This window comes from Staurois parvus, unplaced genomic scaffold (genome assembly GCF_062004578.1).
Source record: "Staurois parvus isolate SC_StPar_1 unplaced genomic scaffold, SC_StPar_1.0 ptg000543l, whole genome shotgun sequence".
NCBI classification, from domain to species: Eukaryota; Metazoa; Chordata; class Amphibia; order Anura; family Ranidae; genus Staurois; species Staurois parvus.
In genome coordinates this window covers 1,127,696-1,150,043 of record NW_028318339.1, presented here as the reverse complement: position 1 = coordinate 1,150,043, position 22,348 = coordinate 1,127,696, and the positions used below count along the sequence as shown (strand labels likewise).

The window sequence follows — 22,348 nt, the reverse complement described above, 5'->3', positions numbered from 1 at the left end:
AAGGCTTAGTACCTCTGATACGGTTTACTGTTTTCTGGATCCTTATTGGTTAGATTTCCCCCCACCTCCTGTGACAGTGACCACCTGTGTGGGACATAAATTAGGGGAAATCTCCCCATTGAAGACATAGACAAAACCTGACAGTTCTAACTGGTTTCTACTGTAATTTAACCATTGATTTAGTTTTTTGTTTTTTTGTTACAATTGGATTGTTTTCCCCTCACTTTCCTTGCTTTGTGACTATAGTCATTGTCATTTTTTTTTTTCTTACTCTTATGCCCCTTCACACTTGAGCATTTTTCAGCTCAAAGCTTGACGCTCAGAATTGCTCTACAAGGAGACATTTGAGTACGTTTTCACCTGTCGCTCAGAAATATACATGCACTACTTTTCAGGCAGCTTGGAGCATTTTCGTCCCCATAGACTTGAATAGAAAATGCCTGAACAGCAAAAAGTGAGCCTTTTTTTAATGTTTTTTCAGGCGTTTTCAGCTCAAACAGCAGCTCCCCTTTTCTAGCATTATTCCACACCTTATACACACACATCTTGTGATCAAAATGGAGGAGAGTCTGCTTCTGGAAGCTGAGACATTCATTGCTCTCATTCGTGTCCACCCCTGCATCTATGATCCAAGGATCCCCATTATAAGAGCTGGACAAGAATCACCAGAGCCTAATGCAGGCCATAGACGGGGAGAAAAACGGCCGATTTTTCTTTTAAAAAACGAAAAATCGGTCGTTCAAGCGGCCGACATTACCACCAATGGTAAAAAAATCAGCCGATTTTCATCCCGTCTACAGCCGGCAAAAAGTGTCCCTGCAGAGAGCTCTGCTATTTCTTTGACAGTTCCTTGACATTTACAGAGGTTGCAACAATGTATCTATTTGTATCCATTTAGGATACAGATGTTTTTATTCGGAAACAAATAGATACAATGTTGCAACCTCTGTAAATGTCAAGGAACTGTCAAAGAACTGTCAAAGAAATAGCGGAGCTCTCTGCAGGGACACTTTTTGCCAGACTGGAATTCCTCTTATTTTTCATCCTTCTTCTTCTTCTCCTTCTTCATCATCATCCTCTTCTTCTTCTTCATCATCATCTTCTTCTTTTTCATCATCATCCTCTTCTTCTTTTTCTTCATCATCATCATCCTCTTCTTCATCATCCTCTTCTTCTACTTCTTCATCATCATCATCCTCTTCTTCTACTTCTTCATCATCATCCTCTTCTTCTTCTTCATCATCATCCTCTTCTTCTTTTTCTTCATCATCATCATCCTCTTCTTCATCATCCTCATCTTCTTCATCCTCCTCCTCCTCTTCTTCATCCTCCTCCTCCTCTTCTTCATCATCCTCCTCCTCTTCTTCATCATCCTCCTCTTCTTCTTCTTCTTCTTCTTCTTCTTCTTTTTCTTCATCATCTTCATCCTCTTCTTCATCATCATCCTCATCTTCTTCATCATCCTCCTCCTCTTCTTCATCATCCTCCTCTTCTTCATCATCCTCCTCCTCCTCTTCTTCTTCCTCTTCTTCTTCTTCTTCTTCCTCTTCTTCTTCTTCTTCCTCTTCTTCCTCTTCTTCCTCTTCTTCTTCCTCTTCTTCTTCCTCTTCTTCTTCCTCTTCTTCTTCCTCTTCTTCTTCCTCTTCTTCTTCCTCTTCTTCTTCATAATCCTCTTCTTCTTCTTTTTTTTCATCATTATAATCCTCTTCTTCTTCTTTTTCTTCATCATTATAATCCTCTTCTTCTTCTTTTTCTTCATCATTATAATCCTCTTCTTCTTCTTTTTCTTCATCATTATAATCCTCTTCTTCTTCTTTTTCTTCATCATCATCATCATCATCATCATCCTCTTCTTCTTCTTCTTCTTCACCTTCATCCTCTTCTTCTTCCTCTTCTTCTTTTTCTTCTTTTTGTCTTCCTCTTGCAGGTCACTGCTCATGCGCAGATTTTTTATCGGTAAAAAATCGGCCGATTTGCCCATTATTGCCGCGAAAATCGGGAAAATCGGCCGATTTTTTTTTCCAACTTTACCGATAAAAAAAAAACGGCCAAAATACCGAAAAACGGCCGAACAAATAGCCCACTAACGATCCGAAAATCGGCTGATTTTATTTTCGGCCGAAAAATCGGCCGATTTTCGACCCATCTATTGCCTGCATAAGAGGAAGTGGAACAAAATTTTGCTGCACCAGCAGAACAGCTACACTGCTCTCCAGATCAAGGAGACAGGTACAGATCTTCTGTGTACAGCAGCCATCTGCTTGATTCTGGTTTTCCTGTTGTATGTGCCTAGGACACATCTACACAGGTTTCTATTGGCCACAGCAAAAGTGCACAAATAAAAAATGCTTGAACAAGATGCATATAATGAAAATATCGAAAGAAAAACGAGCGCTAGATCTATGTGACAGGAGCAGCTGGCATGAAAGGTAATCACCTCAAAAACCTTCAATATCACTCAAAATTCATAAACCATGCAGCGCTTAAAGATGAACATATATATCTTCAATAAATCTCTATATAAAGTCTCTATTATGATGATTCGAGGAATAATTAAATATTCCACACTATTGCAGATAGGTGATAAACCGTGACAGTCTCTCTGATAATCTTAATTAAAATATGGTGACTTCCGTGAGGAAAATATAGCTGTAGAGTGCACTAACCAGATAGCGCTTAATATTGCGCATGTAATAGATGGTATTAGATCATCTAGGTTTAGACATCTAGAACCCGAATCAGCTGGTGAAGAACGCCTCTAGAGATTATGATATTTCGACCAATATATCCAGGTAATGCAATTCCGTTCCACCAGGGGGAGCCAGTGGTACTTTCAATAGCATCTGGCCAGATGGGGAATCCCAACTTCTCAGTGACTTGACCACGTGGATTCCCCATCTGGCCAGATGCTATTGAAAGTACCACTGACAGCACATAAAACATTATATTTAAGATCTCTGAATTCTTGAGGTCTACTTTTCTATGAGATAACTAATTCTAATTAGTTACTTGGCGGTAGCATCATGCCATGGACAAGCTACATTCCTATAAGGCTCTGGAACTATTTTCTTCCAAACTGCATTGAAAAAGGAAAACAAATACAGTTCCCTCTTTAAAAACAAGGGTAGTCCTCATTTGTAATGTAGAAAACCTGTTATACAGTCTGGAATGAATAATAAACTCTTTGTCCTTAGATCCATCGGGTACTTAAAGAAGATGGAGTGTTCATTGGCGCCATGTTTGGTGGAGAAACACTTTATGAACTTCGCTGCTCCTTACAGTTGGCTGAGTTAGAGAGGGAAGGAGGCTTTTCACCTCATGTGTCTCCATTTACTGCTGTTAATGACCTAGGAAATCTGCTGGGTAGAGCTGGGTTTAACATGCTGACTGTGGTAAGCTAACGTGGAACTTCACTCTCTCAATCAACATGGACAATTTTTAATCCTTGTGCTGCTAGCATTAGTAAACAGATAGAAAAGTATATTATATTTACTTGTTTTAAACTGTTTTTTACATTTCTTCAGTTACTTCCTGGTTCCCAGGCCTAGGCAAAAGCCATACATCCCAGGAGTCTTCAGGAGGGGAGGATGGGTTTTCTCAGCTAGGCACACCCTCCTGCCTGCATGCCTGTGCTAAGCTCAGATGGATTCCAGGAAGTAAATACTACATGAATCATCTGTCCTTACTTAAGATGACCACAGCCAGAAATGCTACAGGGGGTTTAGTTCACCTTTACCAAAATACTGTCTGTTCAGATAAGGGGCTTTTCAAGATAAAAATAAACTGTGCAGTTCTGACGAAAGTTGAATAATACCCTTACTATAGGTGTAGGTCATTTACATGATGATGTTGCTAAGTGAGGCCTAGTCGTTACTGCTTACCTCCACCATCACAAGAGTGAGCTCTCAAATGCTGAGCTCAGAGCTACTGTGTCAGGGGAGAGACAGAGCATGTGAGTGAGTTTGAATTGGAGAAAGAGCTCACTCCTGTGATGGTGGAGGTGAGCAGTAATGACTAGGCCTCACTGATCAACGTCCTAGCAACGTCCTGGGAGAATTCCAGTCAGGCTTTATGAAGTATGTAAATGGCCTACACCTATAGCAAGGGCATTATTTAACTGTGGTTAAAAGCTGCGGTTTGTTTTTATTTACAGACACCCCTTACCTGCATAGGCAGATTTTTGGTAAAGGTGAGCTAACTCTTTGAAGCTGAACTAGAAGTTCATTGATGTCTGTTTTCTCCATACATGGAATGGATGGTGTAATTAGCATAAGCAGCGAGAGATGCACCGATACCTGTTTGTTACCGACGCGTTGCGAGTACTCAAGTACCCGCTGATACCAATTACCGATACCTTTGCAGTGCGATTTGAGCTTATACAAAATGAATTGGATCAAAGCACCCTGCAAAGAATCGCATGTGATTATAACAAGAATGTAATGCTATTCCTGTTCGAATCGCATACAATTTACCGCGCCGCTGCTGTGTGAACCCAGGCTGAAGTGCCTATGACAAGCCTGGGTTCACATAGGAGTGGTGTGGGAAACCGTAGTTGTTTTTCTGCAGATATTTTAAATGGGTGACTATATTGTATGTTCTTTTCTCATGCGTTGTGCAAGTTTAGTCCCTGACATAGGCTCCCCACATACATGGGAAAAGCCCTCCCAGCTCACTACTTTAAAGCCTATCCAGCAAAATCAAAAGAAGCACACCCCTGCCTATATCAGCGCTTGTATGCCTCCCAACACAGCATCGGCACAGTGCATGCTGTGAGTTGTAGTTTGCCAGCAGTCACGTGGCCAATAGTTGTGTTTGTATGTACACTCCTAAGATGTTCAGTTGGGTTTTTTTGTGTATTTTCTATTTTTTTCTTTTCTTCTTTTTTTTTTTTTTTTTTTTTTTTTTTTTTAGCAGCTTGTACACAAACATATTATGAGAACCTGTTTTTAACAAATAAAAACTGTAATTTACTTGGAATTAACGTTGCACTTTTTAGGCATTTTCTGTTAGACCCCATGCGGTGCATCTTTTACAATGAGCAGGGGTATCTGAGAACAGATCCTCTACTGAATCTGAGCTGGAGCTTAAAGCCTGGTTCACACCTATATAGGTTGCGGTTGATGCATTTTCCAGAAGAGTATTGTGGTTTCTTCACATGCGTTTTTGACATGTTTTTAATGCATTTTGCGTTTTTGGGAGGTGTCTGTTGCTTTGAGGGAGAAACCAGAAAAATGCAGCAGAAATGCATCTAAAACCCAAGCATTGCTTTTTTGATGAATTTATGCTGTGTTTCCGTTGAAGTCCATAGAACCAAAAACGCAGCCTTCTGCTGAAAAAAAAAGTCCCTGACCCTTTCCTACAAACACATCAGTGAAAAACGTACAAATGTGAACATGACCCATAGGAAACCATGTTAAATGGACTGTAGTGATTCCTGCAAAACTGAAAACTGACTAAAAAATGCATAGGTGTGAACCAGGACTAAAGTGAAACTACACCCCCTGTCCTTTTCAGCCAAGGAATCTGCCTCTTATGCAGGCCATAGATGGGTCGAAAACCGGCCGTTTTTTTATAAAAAAAAAATGAAAAATCGGTCGTTCGATCGGCTGACATTACCACCAACGGTAAAAAAATCGGCTGATTTTCGTCTCGTCTACGGCCAGCATTTAATTACTTCTGTCCCTTGCAGAGAGCTCCGCTATTATATTTGTCATGAAAAAGTCTTGCGGTTGCAACAATGTATCCATTTTTATCCATTTCAGATACAGATGTTTTTATTCGAATACAAATAGTTACATTGTTGCAACCGCAAGACTTTTTCATGTCAAATATAATAGCGGACTGGAATTCTTCTTCTTTTTCTTCTTTTTCGGGAAAATTGGTCGATCGGCAAAATTGGCTGATTTTTTTCCAACTTTACCGATTAAAAAAAATGTGCCAAAACCCCGCAAAGAACGGCCAACCAATTAACACAATTGGCCGATTTTTTTTTTTTTTTTTTTCGGCTGAAAAATTGGCTGATTTTCGACCCGTCTATGGCCTGCATAAGCCTCTGTTTAATCTGCAACTGCCATGATGCTGCACATGTGATCAGTTATGACACCAGCCATTTGATGGTTTGACAGTTTAATTGAGAGCACCAGCAAGTGTGAGAGTTAGCATTGTCGGCATGCTGGGAATTTAACCTCTTTTTTTTTTTTTTAAACCTTTAAATTGATGGTTTTAATTCTGCTTTAACTGACACATTTTAGGCCTCTGGAAAGGTGGAAACAAACAGACATGTTTAGGACTATAAAAGCTGAAAAGGATTCAGATTATTCCCCTTTTTTCTTTCTTCTTTTTTTTTTTTTTTGGTCCAAGATAGACTCAGAGGCAATCGATTATAAATAGCTACATGTCCATGTATAACGGATGCATATTCTCCTTACCAATAGATTATACCGTGGAGCTGAAAAACCGACAGGCTGATCAGAACACCTATGTGAAAGGATCCTCAGTTTTATTGTGTCAGGAATTCAACTCTAACGTTTTTACTTCTTATTTATTTATTTCAGGTACTTATATAGCGCCGTCCATTTACGCAGCGCTTTACATATACATTGGGGCAAAAAAGTATTTAGTCAGCCACCAATTGTGCAAGTTCTCCCACTTAAAAAGACGAGAGAGGCCTGTAATTGGCATCATAGGTAGACCTCAACTATGAGAGACAAAATGAGAAAAAAAATCCAGACAATCACATTGGCTGATTTGGAAAGAATTTATTTGCAAATTATGGTGGAAAATAAGTATTTGGTCAATATGAAAAGTTCATCTCAATACTTTGTTATATATCCTTTGTTGGCAATGACAGAGGTCAAATGTTTCCTGTAAGTCTTCACAAGGTTGGCACACACTGTTGCTGGTATGTTGGCCCATTCCTCCATGCAGATTTCCTCTAGGGCAGTGATGTTTTGGGGCTGTCGCTGGGCAACACAGACTTTCATCTCCCTCCAAAGGTTTTCTATGGGGTTGAGATCTGGAGACTGGCTAGGCCACTTCAGGACCTTGAAATGCTTCTTACGAAGCCACTGCTTCGTTGCGCGGTATGTTTGGGATCATTGTCATGTTGGAAGACCCAGCCACGTTTTATCTTCAATGCCCTTGCTGATGAAAGGAGGTTTGCACTCAAAATCTCATGATACATGGCCCCATTCATTCTGTCCTGTACATGGATCAGTCGTCCTGGTCCCTTTGTGGAGAAACAGCCCCAAAGCATGATGTTGCCACCCCCATGCTTCACAGTAGGTATGGTGTTCTTTGGATGCAACTCAGCATTCTCTCTCCTCCAAACACGACGAGTTGTGTTTCTACCAAAAAGTTCTATTTTGGTTTCATCTGACCATATGACATTCTCCCAATCCTCTACTGGATCATCCAAATACTCTCTAGCAAACTTCAGATTGGCCCGGACATGTACTGGCTTAAGCAGGGGGACACGTCTGGCACTGCAGGATCTGAGTCCCTGGCGGCGTAGTGTGTTACTGATGGTAACCTTTGTTACGTTGGTCCCAGCTCTCTGCAAGTCATTCACTAGGTCCCCCCTGTGTGGTCCTGGGATTTTTGCTCACCGTTCTTGTGATTATTTTGACCCCACGGGGTGAGAACTTGCGTGGAGCCCCAGATCGAGGGAGATTATCAGTGGTATTGTATGTCTTTCATTTTCTAATTATTGCTCCCACAGTTGATTTGTTCACACCAAGCTGCTTGCCTATTGCGGATTCAGTCTTCCCAGCCTGGTGCAGGTCTACAATTTTGTTTCTGTTGTCCTTCGTGTGAGGGACCGCCGAGCGGCACCACTAGCACTCCACCGGTCAGGCGTGCCCAGAGCGCGGAGTCTAAGCCCCAGGGTACTTGTTCACCAGAGCCCCTGATGGTGGGGATGGACTTGGAGTACTCCGGGACCAGGTCGCCACTACTGAGCACACCTATCAGTGGTAGGGGTGTTCGCCAGGGGCTCCAACCAGGGAGAGCCAGATGTGAGGAGGTCGGGTGACCCCGATGTTATGGATGGATGGCTGAGCAAGTGCGAAGTCAGACGGGCCGATTTGGTAACGTAGAGGACGGTATGGTACAAGGGAGCGGACAGAGAATCGTCGGGTCACACGCCAGGTCAGCAACAGCAGGTCAGATCTAATGAGGGGCATTCAGAAGAGAGGTCAGGCAAAGCAAGGGTCTGGGCAGAGGAAATCAGCAGGTCAAGAGCAATCCGGGTCAAATAACTTACTAGGCACAGGTTCAGATTCGCAGGATACAGGTAGGACCAGAAGGCACTGAATGACAGCTCAGGGACATTTAAATATCCCGCCCTGCGCTGCCACTGGTGCCCAGGGGGCGGCCGCGGCTTCTACTGCGCATGTGCGAACTCGAACGCCGCGGCCGGCCCGGACCTAGTGCCCGTGTTCCTGCACAGGGCGGTGCACTGCGCCAGGACCATCGCGGCGGGGATCGAGGGGATCCCTGACACTTCGACAGCTCTTTGGTCTTCACCATAGTGGAGTTTGGAGTGTGACTGTTTGAGGTTGTGGACAGTTGTCTTTTATACTGATAACAAGTTCAAACAGGTGCCATTGATACAGGTAATGAGTGCAGGACAGAGGAGCCTCTTAAAGAAGAAGATACAGGTCTGTGAGAGCCAGAAATCTTGCTTGTTTGTAGGTGACCAAATACTTATTTTCCACCATAATTTGCAAATACATTCTTTCCAAATCAGCCAATGTGATTGTCTGGATTTTTTTTCTCATTTTGTCTCTCATAGTCGAGGTCTACCTATGATGCCAATTACAGGCCTCTCTCATCTTTTTAAGTGGGAGAACTTGCACAATTGGTGGCTGACTAAATACTTTTTTGCCCCACTGTATATTGTACATTGACACCAGTCCCTAACCCTCAAGGGGCGTACAATCTAAGGTCACTAACTCACATTCATACATACATACATACTAGGGTCAATTTAGACAGGATCCAATTAACCTACCAGCATTTCTTTGGAGTGTGGGAGGAAACCAGAGTACCCGGAGGAAACCCACGCAGGCACAGGGAGAACATCCAAACTCCAGGCAGGAGGTGCCGTGGCTGGGATTTGAACCAACGACCCTAGTACTGCCAGGCGGAAGTGCTAACCATTTAGCCACTTCTTTACACATTTATAACAGACTTGTCATGCTTTGGCATTTTTCAAAAGTTTCATGCACACATTTACCACCATAATGTAATTTCGCAAACAACGATTGGTTGCTAAACAAACACCTTATAACTGTCTGCAGAAAAATATGTACACAAAAGCATCTGAATGCCTTCTCTATCACTGAATGGATTCTATGCCTTCTAGACAAGAGGCATTCTAGTAGAAGTGAGAGGGTTGTTACCCATCCGGGTTCTTTAATTGAACAACCTCCCTCACATAACATTGTATTTGTAATGGGAGATTTTATTTTAAGATGCATAAAGTAGCATGAAGCTGTCCATCACTTGCACTTCCACACATGAAAAACAGGTGGTGCTATCTGCTTGCAGTAGGAGTATGATGACTAGGATGTTTGCTGGTTCTTCGGAGTTTTTCAGAGTTTTGCACTAGTTATTATCTACCTGCTGGGAATATGGATAAAATGCGAGAATTTTACAATTTCATTGTCAGCAGCTGCAGTTTTCATTTTTTCTGGAACAGTGCACATGTCTTTATTGGACAAAGGAAATCAAATTAACAGAAAGACTGGTAGACAGGTGTTAAAACCTCTCCTCAATGCCTGGCAAAACCTCTAAAAAGCAATCCGAGTGTGGATCGTTTTTCAGAAGAGCAGTCACTACCACATTTGTGAAGAAGCCCTTACTTTTAACCAAAATGATAGAATCATTTTAAGTATATCATGGTTGTAAGGTATTCAGTTGGCTCATTTTCATACTGGAAAGTATGCATCCTCAAAACCTGTTCTTTGATAGTTTCACTGTGTACATGTTTTATTGTATGTATTGTATCTTACAACTAATAAGCAATTCAGTGTTCTGAAATCTGCAGGCAAAATCTATATTTGGCTTGTAGATATCACCGGACTGTTGCAATCCTTTTTAAAAATAATATTAAATAATACATTCAAAGTAAAAAAATGTTTCAGATATGCAGATATGCTTCATCTTTATTTAGTCCTGTGAATGCATTTCTACTGTTTGTCATTAACCTTCTTTTTTTTTTACCATACTGCACTTAGTGTTCCTCCTTCCCTCTCTCCCTTGTCAATAAAATGTTTGGCTTTAGATACACTTGTGCCCATCTATAGGCAAGAGAAAGGCAAAGTCTAGCGACCAGCCACTGTTCTCTGCGAGCTGATTCTCACATATGCGGTGCAGATTAAAGCTCAGGTTTCACTGCTAATTGACACAGTAGTTGTTCAGTGGTTCAGGTCAGGTTTGCATCAGGTTCAGGACAGGATTAGCTCAAGATCTTATCTTGTTCACACATATGCAGTTTAGGATTGGTTCCCATAGAAGTCAATAGTCTGTAATCCGCACCTGAACCGGACCGCACTGCTCAGAAATCAGACATGTATCTTTTTAAAACCTGAATCCGCACCCAACATATATGAACAGGCACCATAGGAAGCAATGTTTTTTCACATGTCATGCAGTTGGATGCAGTTCAAACTGCACCCAATCCGCATATATATGTGAACAGGTACTACAGCTTCAGAACATGTCACTGCTTCTCATGTAGTTCATCTGATAGACAAAAGCCATAAACACATGATTAATGCCAAGCAAGTTGGAAGACCATTATACAGTATGTGGTAAAGACTTGATGTTTACCAGAGTGGCACAATGGTCTGTTGAACAGGCCGCCATTACACTGTTTACTATAGACTAAATATGTCTTGTGCACATAACTTCATATGTTCTTAACAGTGATATTTGACATTTCTCTTGTTAAAGGAGAAGTAGGGTTAATGCTCTTTTGATCCTACTTTTCCTATAGGTCACAGGAGTGTACTTTGTTCTGCACTCCTGTGACTTGTATTCAGCTGACAGCAGGCTAAATTTCGCTGTTGCCTGACATCACTCAGCGGGTGCAGACTTTGGAGGGATCCCAACTTTAATGTCAGGATCTGCCTAGATGCCTGGACCAACAGCTGGCTCAGCCTCTCAGCACCACTGAGAGGCTGAGCCAGCCCCTCCCTCCTCCTCCACATCCCAGCGCTCCAGTGAGTGCTGGAATGGCAGAGCAGAGAGCAGGTGACTGAGAGTCACCGCTCTCTGCTCAGAGCGGACCTGAGAACTGAGCGATCAGCAGTCTTTGATCACTCAGTTCTCGGTGTTCAGGCGGCAGGGGACAGATGCAGAATTGGATCAATGCTGCATCTACCTAGATGAGTATGAACATTTGTTTTTTCAAAACCCGCACTTCTCTTTTGAGCAAATCCTGCCACATGTGAAATAAGACCATGGTGTTGTAAAGAAGATTGGTACATAGAGTTTGCTTGCTTATTTGAATTAAGGCTTGAATTTTTTTTTCGTGTTTCGAGTCTTTTATTACAATTTGGTTATAACTGAATAGTTATAATTTTTCATCATCTTGTTATCGAAGATAGATTTATCTCACTTATCAGAACTCAAAGCTCCTATATCAGCAGAGAAGATTCTAGCAGCCGTGAGCTCAGCTAAATTAGTCTTCCGGTCCTAATGGCTTTACCTCCAAAATAAATAATAAAACTGCTCATGCCATCCCTTATGTCACATTTCCTAAATGCCCTAAACTCCCTGAGCTTCTCTTTATGCTTTCCACCAGAATCTGTCAGGGCACTCCGTCATCCTACAGGAGGGCAAAGATTCTTCTTCCTATGGAAGGTATCGCTCCATCTCTTTGCTCAATACAAATTTTAAACTTTATGCTAAAATCCTAGTTTCCCAGCTACAATCAATATTAAAATTTGGTTGTACAGTATAAAGTAACAGAGTTAGGAACTTTCATCTCTGCTGTGTATATTGACTACTGATCTATCGATTGACTTGTATACAACCAGCCTGTTGGGTTTTTTCCGAACGATCAGTGCTGCCAGCTATAGCCGGCAGCATTAATCATTGTTTTCTGCCAGTGGGGAGGGATCCATGCCGACAGAATACAATGGATCAGCAGGAGTAATTCCCCCATCCACATTGAATGTGTGGTTTGGTGATTCAGTTCATTTTTTTTTTTCCCGCTGGATGAACGAAAGAAAATGAATCGTGTGTGGGCCTGTCTTCCTTATCTAATTAGTGGGCTGTTGTATGCTTAAAGCTGATCTCCAGGAAATTGTTTTTGTAGACCTGGCAAGTCAATAACACTCCTCTTTATAATGCTATACCTTCAGTACTGCAGGGATGAAGAGCTGTGGGTGTGATGGTGAAGAGCTCCCATCATTCACCCTCCCCTTCTCCCCTGGTCCATTCATAAAACTCCTTGTGTTCAGTAAAAAAAAAAAAAAATACAAGGATGAGCTGAGAGGAAAGAAAGGATAAAAAATGGGAGCTCTTCACGGTCATAGCTGCAGCTCTTCATCCTCTCATTGCTGGAAGTATAGTGTTGTATGTAGGATATTTCTTCAGAACAGCTATGATTTATGCAGTAAGCAGCAGCCATGTGGAATGAGCATAGTCTTAATTAGACCTAGTTTACTCTTGTGGTTGGGTGGCCGTAAATGTAGAGGGTTTAAAGCCTTGGTTTTACCACTTCCTTACACTGCAAAGGTAGCTGGACAAAGTTGTACACATGCCGGTTCTACAGTGCTTTCCATCACAATCATTATAACCCCAATCATGTTTGGCGGGCAGTAAGGATGCTGAACACAACCCATTCAAGTGAATGGGGCTGCATCACAACCATGAGCCTAACACAAGGTTCTCACCATGTGGCACATTATTCCCATTCAAAAATCCCTGCTCAGCTGTAACAAAAAATTGGCATTCAGCAGGCGGCAGTATCACCTCTTGAATGACTGTCAGCTGCTACCATGTCGCTCTGTAAAAAGTGATCCACAGTGGATTGCTTTTCACAGATCAACACAGATGCAAATGAGACCTTAGAGTTAACTTTTTTTTTTAACTTGGGGTATTTCCAAGAAGTAGATTCCTGGACTTCAGTTTTAAGTATTCTTTTTAGTGAAATATTCCTTTTAAAGCCGGAATTTAATATTTTGTTTTAACTTCTCTTTGGTCTCTCCTTTTTTCTTTTTATAGGGTCAAAATGATTTTGATGGCACATCTATAAATTTATATAGCTGGCTGTCTCATCACCTGCAATCTGCAAAGCCCAGATCATAATTCCTAAAGACAAAGCAGCAGGAAATTGTTTTACACTTACTGCTATGATGTGACATGGAATAAAATAGAGCCATATATTCAGTCCCTCCATTTGTAGTTATGTAATTCGCTCCTTTTTTCTTGCTTCTGCAGGATACGGATGAAATTCAGGTTCACTATCCTGGAATGTTCGAACTAATGAAAGATTTGCAAGGCAAGTATATATTTTGTATGGTAAATGCCTGCTTTCTCTGTTGTGTAAATGACACCGAATGTCAGGATATAATTAGATCTGTGCAGTGAATGTCTGGCTGCACTGACATAGCAGGGCTTGTCTATGGATGAGTGACCTGCATGCGGTACCTCTGAAGTCTGGAGACATTTCTCCAGAAAATAGAGCAGATTTGAAGACCAGATGCTACAGAGTCTGCTGCCCAAAACTTTGTCTCTCATATACTAGTAAGAGAAATCCTGCACCAGTATTTGAAAGTAAATGCATTGTTGTTTTTTTTTTGTTATATTTTGTTCAGTAGTAAAAAGAATGGGAAAAAAGACCATTTTTGCTTCTTTTTTTAGTCTGGTGTAAATAAAATTTTACATATAAGTTATTCGTTTCTGATGCCCCCCTTAAGCAGCAGGCTAGGGTGTTTACTCTGCACCCATGGCAAAATCTATCCGACAAATAGCGATCAGTGGGTGGCTAGCTACACATCTAAATCTACCCTTACAGCTATGGTAATCTGCATTGTATTTGTGTTTTAGGTATGGGAGAGAGTAATTGCGCTTTGAACAGAAGATGCTTGCTGCACAGGGATTCAATGATAGCAGCTGCAGCCATATACCAAGGTGACATGATATCCTTGTATAACTCTGTTTTCCTTTGCAGGTATTTTTTTTTTTGTTATCACCTTTCCGTCACAAGGAATGCCCTATATTTGACATAATAGGTGAAACTAAGCAGTGTATGGCTTCAGAATCATTCAGATCCTGAATGAGCATGCTGGTAATTACTGAAAGATGCACCAATGGAAGGAGCTCCAGGCCAAATTAACCCAAATTAGTTTATTGGTTTACACCATTGTTCTCCAAACTGAGGTCTGGGGGCTGGATGTTGCCCTTTGCTTGCCTTTATTCAGCTTTCTGAGTGCTATTCCTACTTCTGACACCATTGATGAGGCACCATTCCTCCCACTGACACCAGTGATGGGGCACTATTCCTTCCACTGATACCATTGATGGGGCACTATTCCTCCCACTGATACCATTGACGGGGCACTATTCCTCCCACTGATACCATTGACGGGGCACTATTCCTCCCACTGATACCATTGACGGGGCACTATTCCTCCCACTGATGCCAGTGATGGGGCTTTATTCCTCCCACTGATGCCAGTGATAGGGCACTATTCCTCCCACTGATACCAAGAATGTTTACGCCCACTGCCACCAGGGCATTTTCTATTCTCACAGGTCACAGTCGGACACTCCTAAAGCCTGAAGGACAGTAAACCGGCCTTTGTTTGGAGACCTCTGGTTTACACTAAAAAAACATGCAATGCGTTTCTGGGGCCAGAAGAAACTCTTTCTTCAAGATTATGAGCTAATTGCTGGACTAGTAGAGTCACTAGCCAGCAGCATCTGCATGCATTTTATCTTGATTGCTCATACAGATTCTGCTGGCTAGTAATTCTCCTAGTCCAGCAATTAGTGTCGTTGCATAGCCTTGATGAAGGGGGGAGTTTCTTCTGGCCCCCATATTGCATTTTTTGTGTAGCATAAACCAATAAAATAGTTTGGACTCTTTTATTATTTGGTCTGGCACTCCTTCCATTTTACCCCCTGGGAGGGGTAGCCCTGTCTGTTGTGAGCAGCCTACCTGAGCCAGTGAGGACAAATGTTTTTGTCCTCTTGCTACCTTGTGTGAACTCACATCAAAGTCCAAACATCTCTTGGATGCGTTTTTTCTTCACTGGAAACAAGCTGATCGCTATAGACTTTAGCCTGATGTGTGTTTTCTTTATGCCAAGTAGGTGTAAAATGGAACTCAAGCTAAAGCATTTTTTGGATGGATAAGAATCTCTGACAGGTTTTTAAAGCGGAGTTCCACTCAACCTATCAAAAAATGAAAGTCAACAGCTACAAAAACTGTATCTGCTGACTTTTGAAAAACAGCCACTTACCTGTCCCTTGGTCCCATGGTGTGTCCGTCGCAGCTCGTTTCACTGGCCATCCTGTATTCCAGGAGGCCGGCATCTTCAGTGTGGGCACTGTGTGCCGCAATCTATCACAGCTGGTTACCCACTGCGAATGCGCGAGTAGCGCTGCGCTTCCTGAATGGTCCTGTAGCCTTCTGGTACCTGTCACGTGTCCCAAAAGACTACAGGAAGGGAGGACAACTTCCGCTTCCGATTGCCTAGGCGATTGGACCAGAAGTGGGAGCGGGTACCTGTCTGGGTCCATAAGTAGAAATTGGGGGCATATCTTTACAATAGGGACAGAGCAATAACATTCCTATTTTAAATACAGAGAAGACAGAAACTCTTTTTATTGCTTATGAAAGTGCACAAGATGGAGTGGAAAGAATGGGAATACTCTTGATGAGTGCCTGTGGCAGCTCTCTCGGCTCTATTAAGTCCCACAGCACCAGAAGATTACAGCTGCAGGGTATAGGAGGGGGGCAGTGAATTATTAGTATGACAGCCGACACCAGCATAAAGAACACTTTGAATTAAATGTTTAATACTGTCCCTTATGCTGATTTATTTTTTTTTTACATTTTAGCTACACTTAGGTTTTAATGTGCATCAGTATATGTTAAACCTAGAATATTATTATTATTATTATTATACAGGATTTATATAGCGCCAACAGTTTGTTCAGTGCTTTACAATATAACGGGAGACAATACAGCAACAATACAGTTCAATACAAGAGGGTTAAGAGGGCCCTGCTCCTTGGAGCTTAAAATCTAAGAGAATATAACCGCATTCTGCAAATGTAAAATATGGACCAAAAATAGCTCTGATTAATTAATATCCTTGGCTGGAGTGGACATCTTTGTGTCTCCCTCCAGAACAACCCTAATCATATATGCCTTGGCCCGGATGTCTTGACTTTTACAGCAGCAAATCAGTTTGTTCTTTGTTGTCTTGAGATACTGCACACACGGGTCCTTGAACCACATTTCATCTTTCCATAGAGATGTACGGGGAGGAGGATGGCTCTGTACCAGCCACGTTCCAGATATACTATATGATCGGGTGGAAACCTCATGAATCGCAGGTAATCACTGAGGCTTCTTGTGCAGAGCGTGGATCATAAAGAAGCTCCCAGACTGACTTTGTGTACTGAACAGCTGCTCATGTAAACCCTATAAATATTCAGTGACAATAGAATGGAGGAATTTATTTGAATTAGGGAATTGTATTTGCATAATCTTAAAGTGTTATTAATAGTTATGAGGATCATGTATGATTTGTCCTGCTGTAAAGGTTTTGTGTACTCATGTAATGCTCGGAAAATGGAATATTATTAAAGCGGTTGTAAACTTAACAAAAAAATGGTCCCCCTGCAGGTTTAAGCCATAATATATTAGTATGCACTGCATACTAGCACAGTATGTCAGACTTGCCTACAGATCGGATCCCTCCAGTGGCACGCTGTCATTACTGACAGAGATTCCATCGTCACGCAGTCTTCCTTTTGGGTTTGCAGGCTTTGGTCGTTTGGCTGAGCAGCGATGACATCACTCCCACGCATGATCGCAGCTCAGCACTCTCAATGGATGGCATACTTTAGCAAACCGTCCATTGAGAGCACAGTGCGCATGCGCTGGTGTCATCACTGGATGCTGTTCACTGGAATATCTTCTGAATAGTGCACATTTAGGAGATATTCATTTTACCTACAGGTAACCTTTATTATAGGTAGGTAAAAGTTGCAAACTGGACATTACTACTGCTTTAAAGAGATCTTGTAGTTTAATCCCTTCACGCCTAAGGGTAAAACAAATCTAAATGCCTAAGCACAATTTTGCAACTTTGACATGTGTTAGTAAAACCGTACATATCATCACAACTTTTTAAATATGTGTATATCACCTAACCCCAAAAACCCTCAAAAAGTCACGCTTTCTCCCCAGAAAGCAACACAGTATTATAACCTTTTTGAAAAATATATAACCAAATTCAAATAAATGAATATAAAATAAAATCCAAACACTTAAATATAATAATAAAATTCAAAATAAAAAATATAAATAAAAAAGTCCAATGCAAAGTGTCCCAAAATGTCCCAATATAACCAAAAATAGTGTCCAATAGAAATGGTGTCCAAAAATTGTCCAAATATCCAAATTTAATTCATCCAGTCAGAAGAAATTCCCTTCCGTCCCGTAATACCTCAAAAAAACAAATTCAAAAATCTAGTGCATTACCTTAATACATAATATATTCTCTCCGTGCAAACACAAAAACACAAAAATGTGCAAACACTATATACAGTCATGGCCGAAATTGTTGGCACCCTTGATATTTCTCCAGGAAATCATGTATTTCTCACGAAACGTATTGCATTAACACATGTTTTGCTATACACATGTTTATTCCCTTTGTGTGTATTGGGACAAAACAAAAAAAGGGAGGAAAGAAAGCAAATTCGACATAATGTCACACAAACCTCCAAAAATGGGCTGGACAAAAGTATTGGCACCCTTTCACAACTGCGGATAAATAAGAATGTTACAAGCATGTGATGCTCCTGTAAACTCACCTGGGGCAAGTAACAGGTGTGGGCAATATAGAAATCACACCTGAAAGCAGATAAAAAGGAGAGACGTTCACTTAACCTTTGCATTGTGTGTCTGTCTGTGCCACACTAAGCATGGACAACAGAAAGAGGAGACGAGAACTGTCTGAGGACCTGAGAACCAAAATTGTGGCAAAATATCAACAATCTCAAGGTTACAAGTCCATCTCCAGAGAACTAGATTTGCCTTTGTCCACAGTGCGCAACATTATCAAGAAGTTTGCAACCCATGGCACTGTAGCTAATCTCCCTGGTCATGGACGGATGAGGAAAATTGATGAAAGATTGCAACGCAGAATAGTCCGGATGGTGGATAAGCAGCCCCAAACATGTTCCAAAGACATTCAAGCTGTCCTGCAGGCTCAGGGAGCATCAGTGTCAGCGCGAACTATCCGTCGACATTTAAATGAAATGAAACGCTATGGCAGGAGACCCAGGAGGACCCCACTGCTGACACAGAGACATAAAAAAGCAAGACTACAGTTTGCCAAAATGTACTTGAGTAAGCCAAAAGCCTTCTGGGAAAACGTCTTGTGGACAGATGAGACCAAGATAGAGCTTTTCGGTAAAGCACATCATTCTACTGTTTACCGAAAACGGAATGAGGCCTACAAAGAACAAAACACAGTACCTACGGTAAAATATGGTGGAGGTTCAATGATGTTTTGGGGTTGTTTTGCTGCCTCTGGCACTGGGTGCCTTGACTGTGTGCAAGGCATCATGAAATCTGAGGATTACCAAAGGATTTTGGGTCGCACTGTAGGGCCCAGTGTCAGAAAGCTGGGTTTGCGTCCAAGATCCTGGGTCTTCCAGCAGGACAATGACCCCAAACATACGTCAAAAAGCACTCAGAAATGGATGGCAAAGAAGCGCTGGAGAGTTCTGAAGTGGCCAGCAATGAGCCCAGATCTAAATCCCATTGAACACCTGTGGAGAGATCTTAAAATTGCTGTTGGGAAAAGGTGTCCTTCCAATAAGAGAGACCTGGAGCTGTTTGCAAAGGAAGAGTGGTCCAAAATTCCGGGTGAGAGGTGTCAGAAGCTTATTGATGGTTATAGGAAGCGACTGATTTCAGTTATGTTTTCCAAAGGGTGTGCAACCAAATATTAAGTTAAGGGTGCCAATACTTTTGTCCAGCCCATTTTTGGGGTTTTGTGTGACATTATGTCATATTTGCTTTTCTGCCTCTGTTTTATATTTGTTCCAATACATACAAAGGGAATAAACATGTGTATAGCAAAACATGTGTTAATGCAATACCTTTTTTGTGTGAAATACTTGATTTTCAGGAAAAATATCAAGGGTGCCAACAATTTCGGCCATGACTGTATGTGTATCTCTTCCGTGCACATGTGAATAAACTGTGATCACTCAGTGAAAACTGCAACACTGTGTTCCACCAGCACCAATAGTATTAGATACTATTACCCTCTGTATCCATATACCAGCATCCAAATGAGATCTTCCAAATGTTCCAATGAAAATATTCCAAGGTCCGGCGCTGTGTGGAGCTGTGGAGTCGCTGTGTCTGCCGGGCCGGTGTAGCTGTCCGCCGGGCCCTCCGCTGCTCTCCGCTTCCTCCCCTGCCAACCTGTCTCTGCCCACCGGAAGTGACGAGTTGTCATGAGGCACCTAACGGTTAGGTGCCTCATGACAACTCGTCACTTCCGGTGGGCAGAGACAGGTTGGCAGGGGAGGAAGCGGAGAGCAGCGGAGGGCCCGGCGGACAGCTACACCGGCCCGGCAGACACAGCGACTCCACAGCTCCACACAGCGCCGGACCTTGGAATATTTTCATTGGAACATTTGGAAGATCTCATTTGGATGCTGGTATATGGATACAGAGGGTAATAGTATCTAATACTATTGGTGCTGGTGGAACACAGTGTTGCAGTTTTCACTGAGTGATCACAGTTTATTCACATGTGCACGGAAGAGATACACATATATAGTGTTTGCACATTTTTGTGTTTTTGTGTTTGCACGGAGAGAATATATTATGTATTAAGGTAATGCACTAGATTTTTGAATTTGTTTTTTTGAGGTATTACGGGACGGAAGGGAATTTCTTCTGACTGGATGAATTAAATTTGGATATTTGGACAATTTTTGGACACCATTTCTATTGGACACTATTTTTGGTTATATTGGGACATTTTGGGACACTTTGCATTGGACTTTTTTATTTATATTTTTTATTTTGAATTTTATTATTATATTTAAGTGTTTGGATTTTATTTTATATTCATTTATTTGAATTTGGTTATATATTTTTCAAAAAGGTTATAATATCATCACAACTACTTTGTACATCCAGGTGAATTATGCCGTGTTTTTTTCAGGACAAATTGGGCTTTCATTTGGTGATAAATGATAATGGATATCTCCTGATTTTTTATTTTTTTTTTTGTCAAAAGAAAACTGGCCCAAAATAGTAAAAAAAAAAACTTTTTTTTTATTTAGCTGTGTGTTTCTTGTTACTACCAAAACCTACCACCAAAAAACAACCCAAAATAAATTTTCCAGCTCTTGACAATCGCAGTGATACCATATACAGTGAGGAACAGAAGTATTTGAACACCCTGCGATTTTGCAAGTTCTCCCACTTAGAAATCATGGAGGGGTCTGAAATTCACATTGTAGGTGCATTCCCACTCTGAGAGACAGAATTTAAAAAAACTGCTTCCCTTTAAGCTTCAAAGGCAGTGGATGGCAGTGCACATGCGCATTGATGCTTTGTATAAAAATTTCACATTCAGCGGACAGTACTGCCCACCAAACACGACCTGTTCAGCCAAATGGGTCAAGTATAAATGAATCTTTACAGACTGCTAGAGAGCTCATTATTGGCATGATGCTGACTTTGCAAAGTGACGTTGGCCCTGGAACTATGCAAGCCGCATCAGATGGGAGGTCAATCAGCCACCATCTCAGAAACCCCTAACAATCCCAGGAGGAACCCTTGGTCCCACGTAACCCTGGTTGAGAATGGCTAGTGTGTGGTGTACCTGTGGAGGATTTGTGAATATTCACACTTTCTTGGTGAGCATCTAAAACACTACATCTAACAGCAGGGATGCAAACGGTACTATAAAGGCCCACATTATTAAGACACCCTAGAAAATCAAATACTTGCCAAAAATCAAGTCACATTCTGATATCCATTCTTTTTCTTCCATAACATATATATTTGCTCTAGATGAATAATGTATCCCTGTGTTGACAGTAAGAACCTGCAATATATCTTGTAGTATACTATCGCTACGACATCAAGCAATAAATAAGTGTTGGGTCAGGTTAGGCTTGCTTTTATGCTCATCATTAATAAACAAGGCAAACATTTATTGCTGTTTATGTTTAAATGAATTCATTGGGTTTCATTGCCTAAAGCAGCATCAGACTGAATGCACGTATTGGCTAGAATGAGATTGTGTAGTGATTCAATTTAGCTTTAGAGCTGCACTAGAAAATTGCAAACAGACCTGAAATATTTTCTTTCCCTCATTTTGTACTTTCAGGCAAAGCCAGCCAAGAGAGGTTCTGCAACGGTGTCATTTGGAGATCTTGGAAAAGTAAATGAAATTGTACCAAAGTCTAAGAAAGATGAAAGCTAAACAGACCGCTTTTCACAATATCATTTCTATGTTGGATAATAGAAAAGCCTGTTACAATAAATGCTTTCTGAAACTTACTCTCCTAAATATTTGAGTTTTATTGTTGCATGAGAAATTGTTGTGTTATGATGTCTTCTTAAAGGATATCTAAACCCAAGGACAGAAATTTAATATACTGCAGCTAACCAGTTTTTCGTTGCGGTGGCCGCATTTGTTTTCATTTTCCATGCAATGAACACTTTCAGTGAGTGCAGCAAATACTGGTTGATCTTTCCAGAAATAAAGTTTTCTTGCAACTTAAACTTGAGTTGAAAGTAATCCACAAAGAATATTATCTTCCTTCCAAGCTATCTTTTATGAACCAAGAATTCCCTTACCCTCATGTAATGGAGATTAACCACTTCCCGCCGACCCGCCCGCAATGTACTGAGGCAGGGCGGCAGCTACAGGAAAAGCGTTGTATAGGTACGTTGTTTTGGTTGTACTAACACGGGGGCACTGCGCACCCGAGCGGGTGAGCAGTGCTCCCCACCCGTGACTGCTGTGTCCGGTGGTCAGGACCCAGTGATCATGTGATCGCATAGCTAACAATGCTTTTCTTCTTAGTGAGCTGTAATTGGCCCACA

General features: G+C 41.5%; 1 protein-coding gene across 6 annotated transcripts in view; it reads left to right on the top strand.

Annotated features, from left to right (window-relative positions):
* NDUFAF5 (NADH:ubiquinone oxidoreductase complex assembly factor 5) overlaps positions 1-21,799 on the top strand; it is a 47,924-nt gene extending 26,125 nt beyond the window's left edge. For all 6 annotated transcript variants that reach the window (XM_089690783.1, XM_089690782.1, XM_089690786.1 and 3 more), the window contains 5 exons: positions 3,195-3,392; positions 13,456-13,516; positions 14,065-14,148; positions 16,502-16,584; positions 21,627-21,799. In XM_089690783.1, coding sequence (XP_089546909.1) covers positions 3,195-3,392; positions 13,456-13,516; positions 14,065-14,148; positions 16,502-16,584; positions 21,627-21,722 — 522 coding nt within the window. In that variant the 3' untranslated portion in view covers positions 21,723-21,799. The remainder of the gene's footprint in view (positions 1-3,194; positions 3,393-13,455; positions 13,517-14,064; positions 14,149-16,501; positions 16,585-21,626) is intronic.
* Positions 21,800-22,348: the final 549 nt, after the last annotated feature.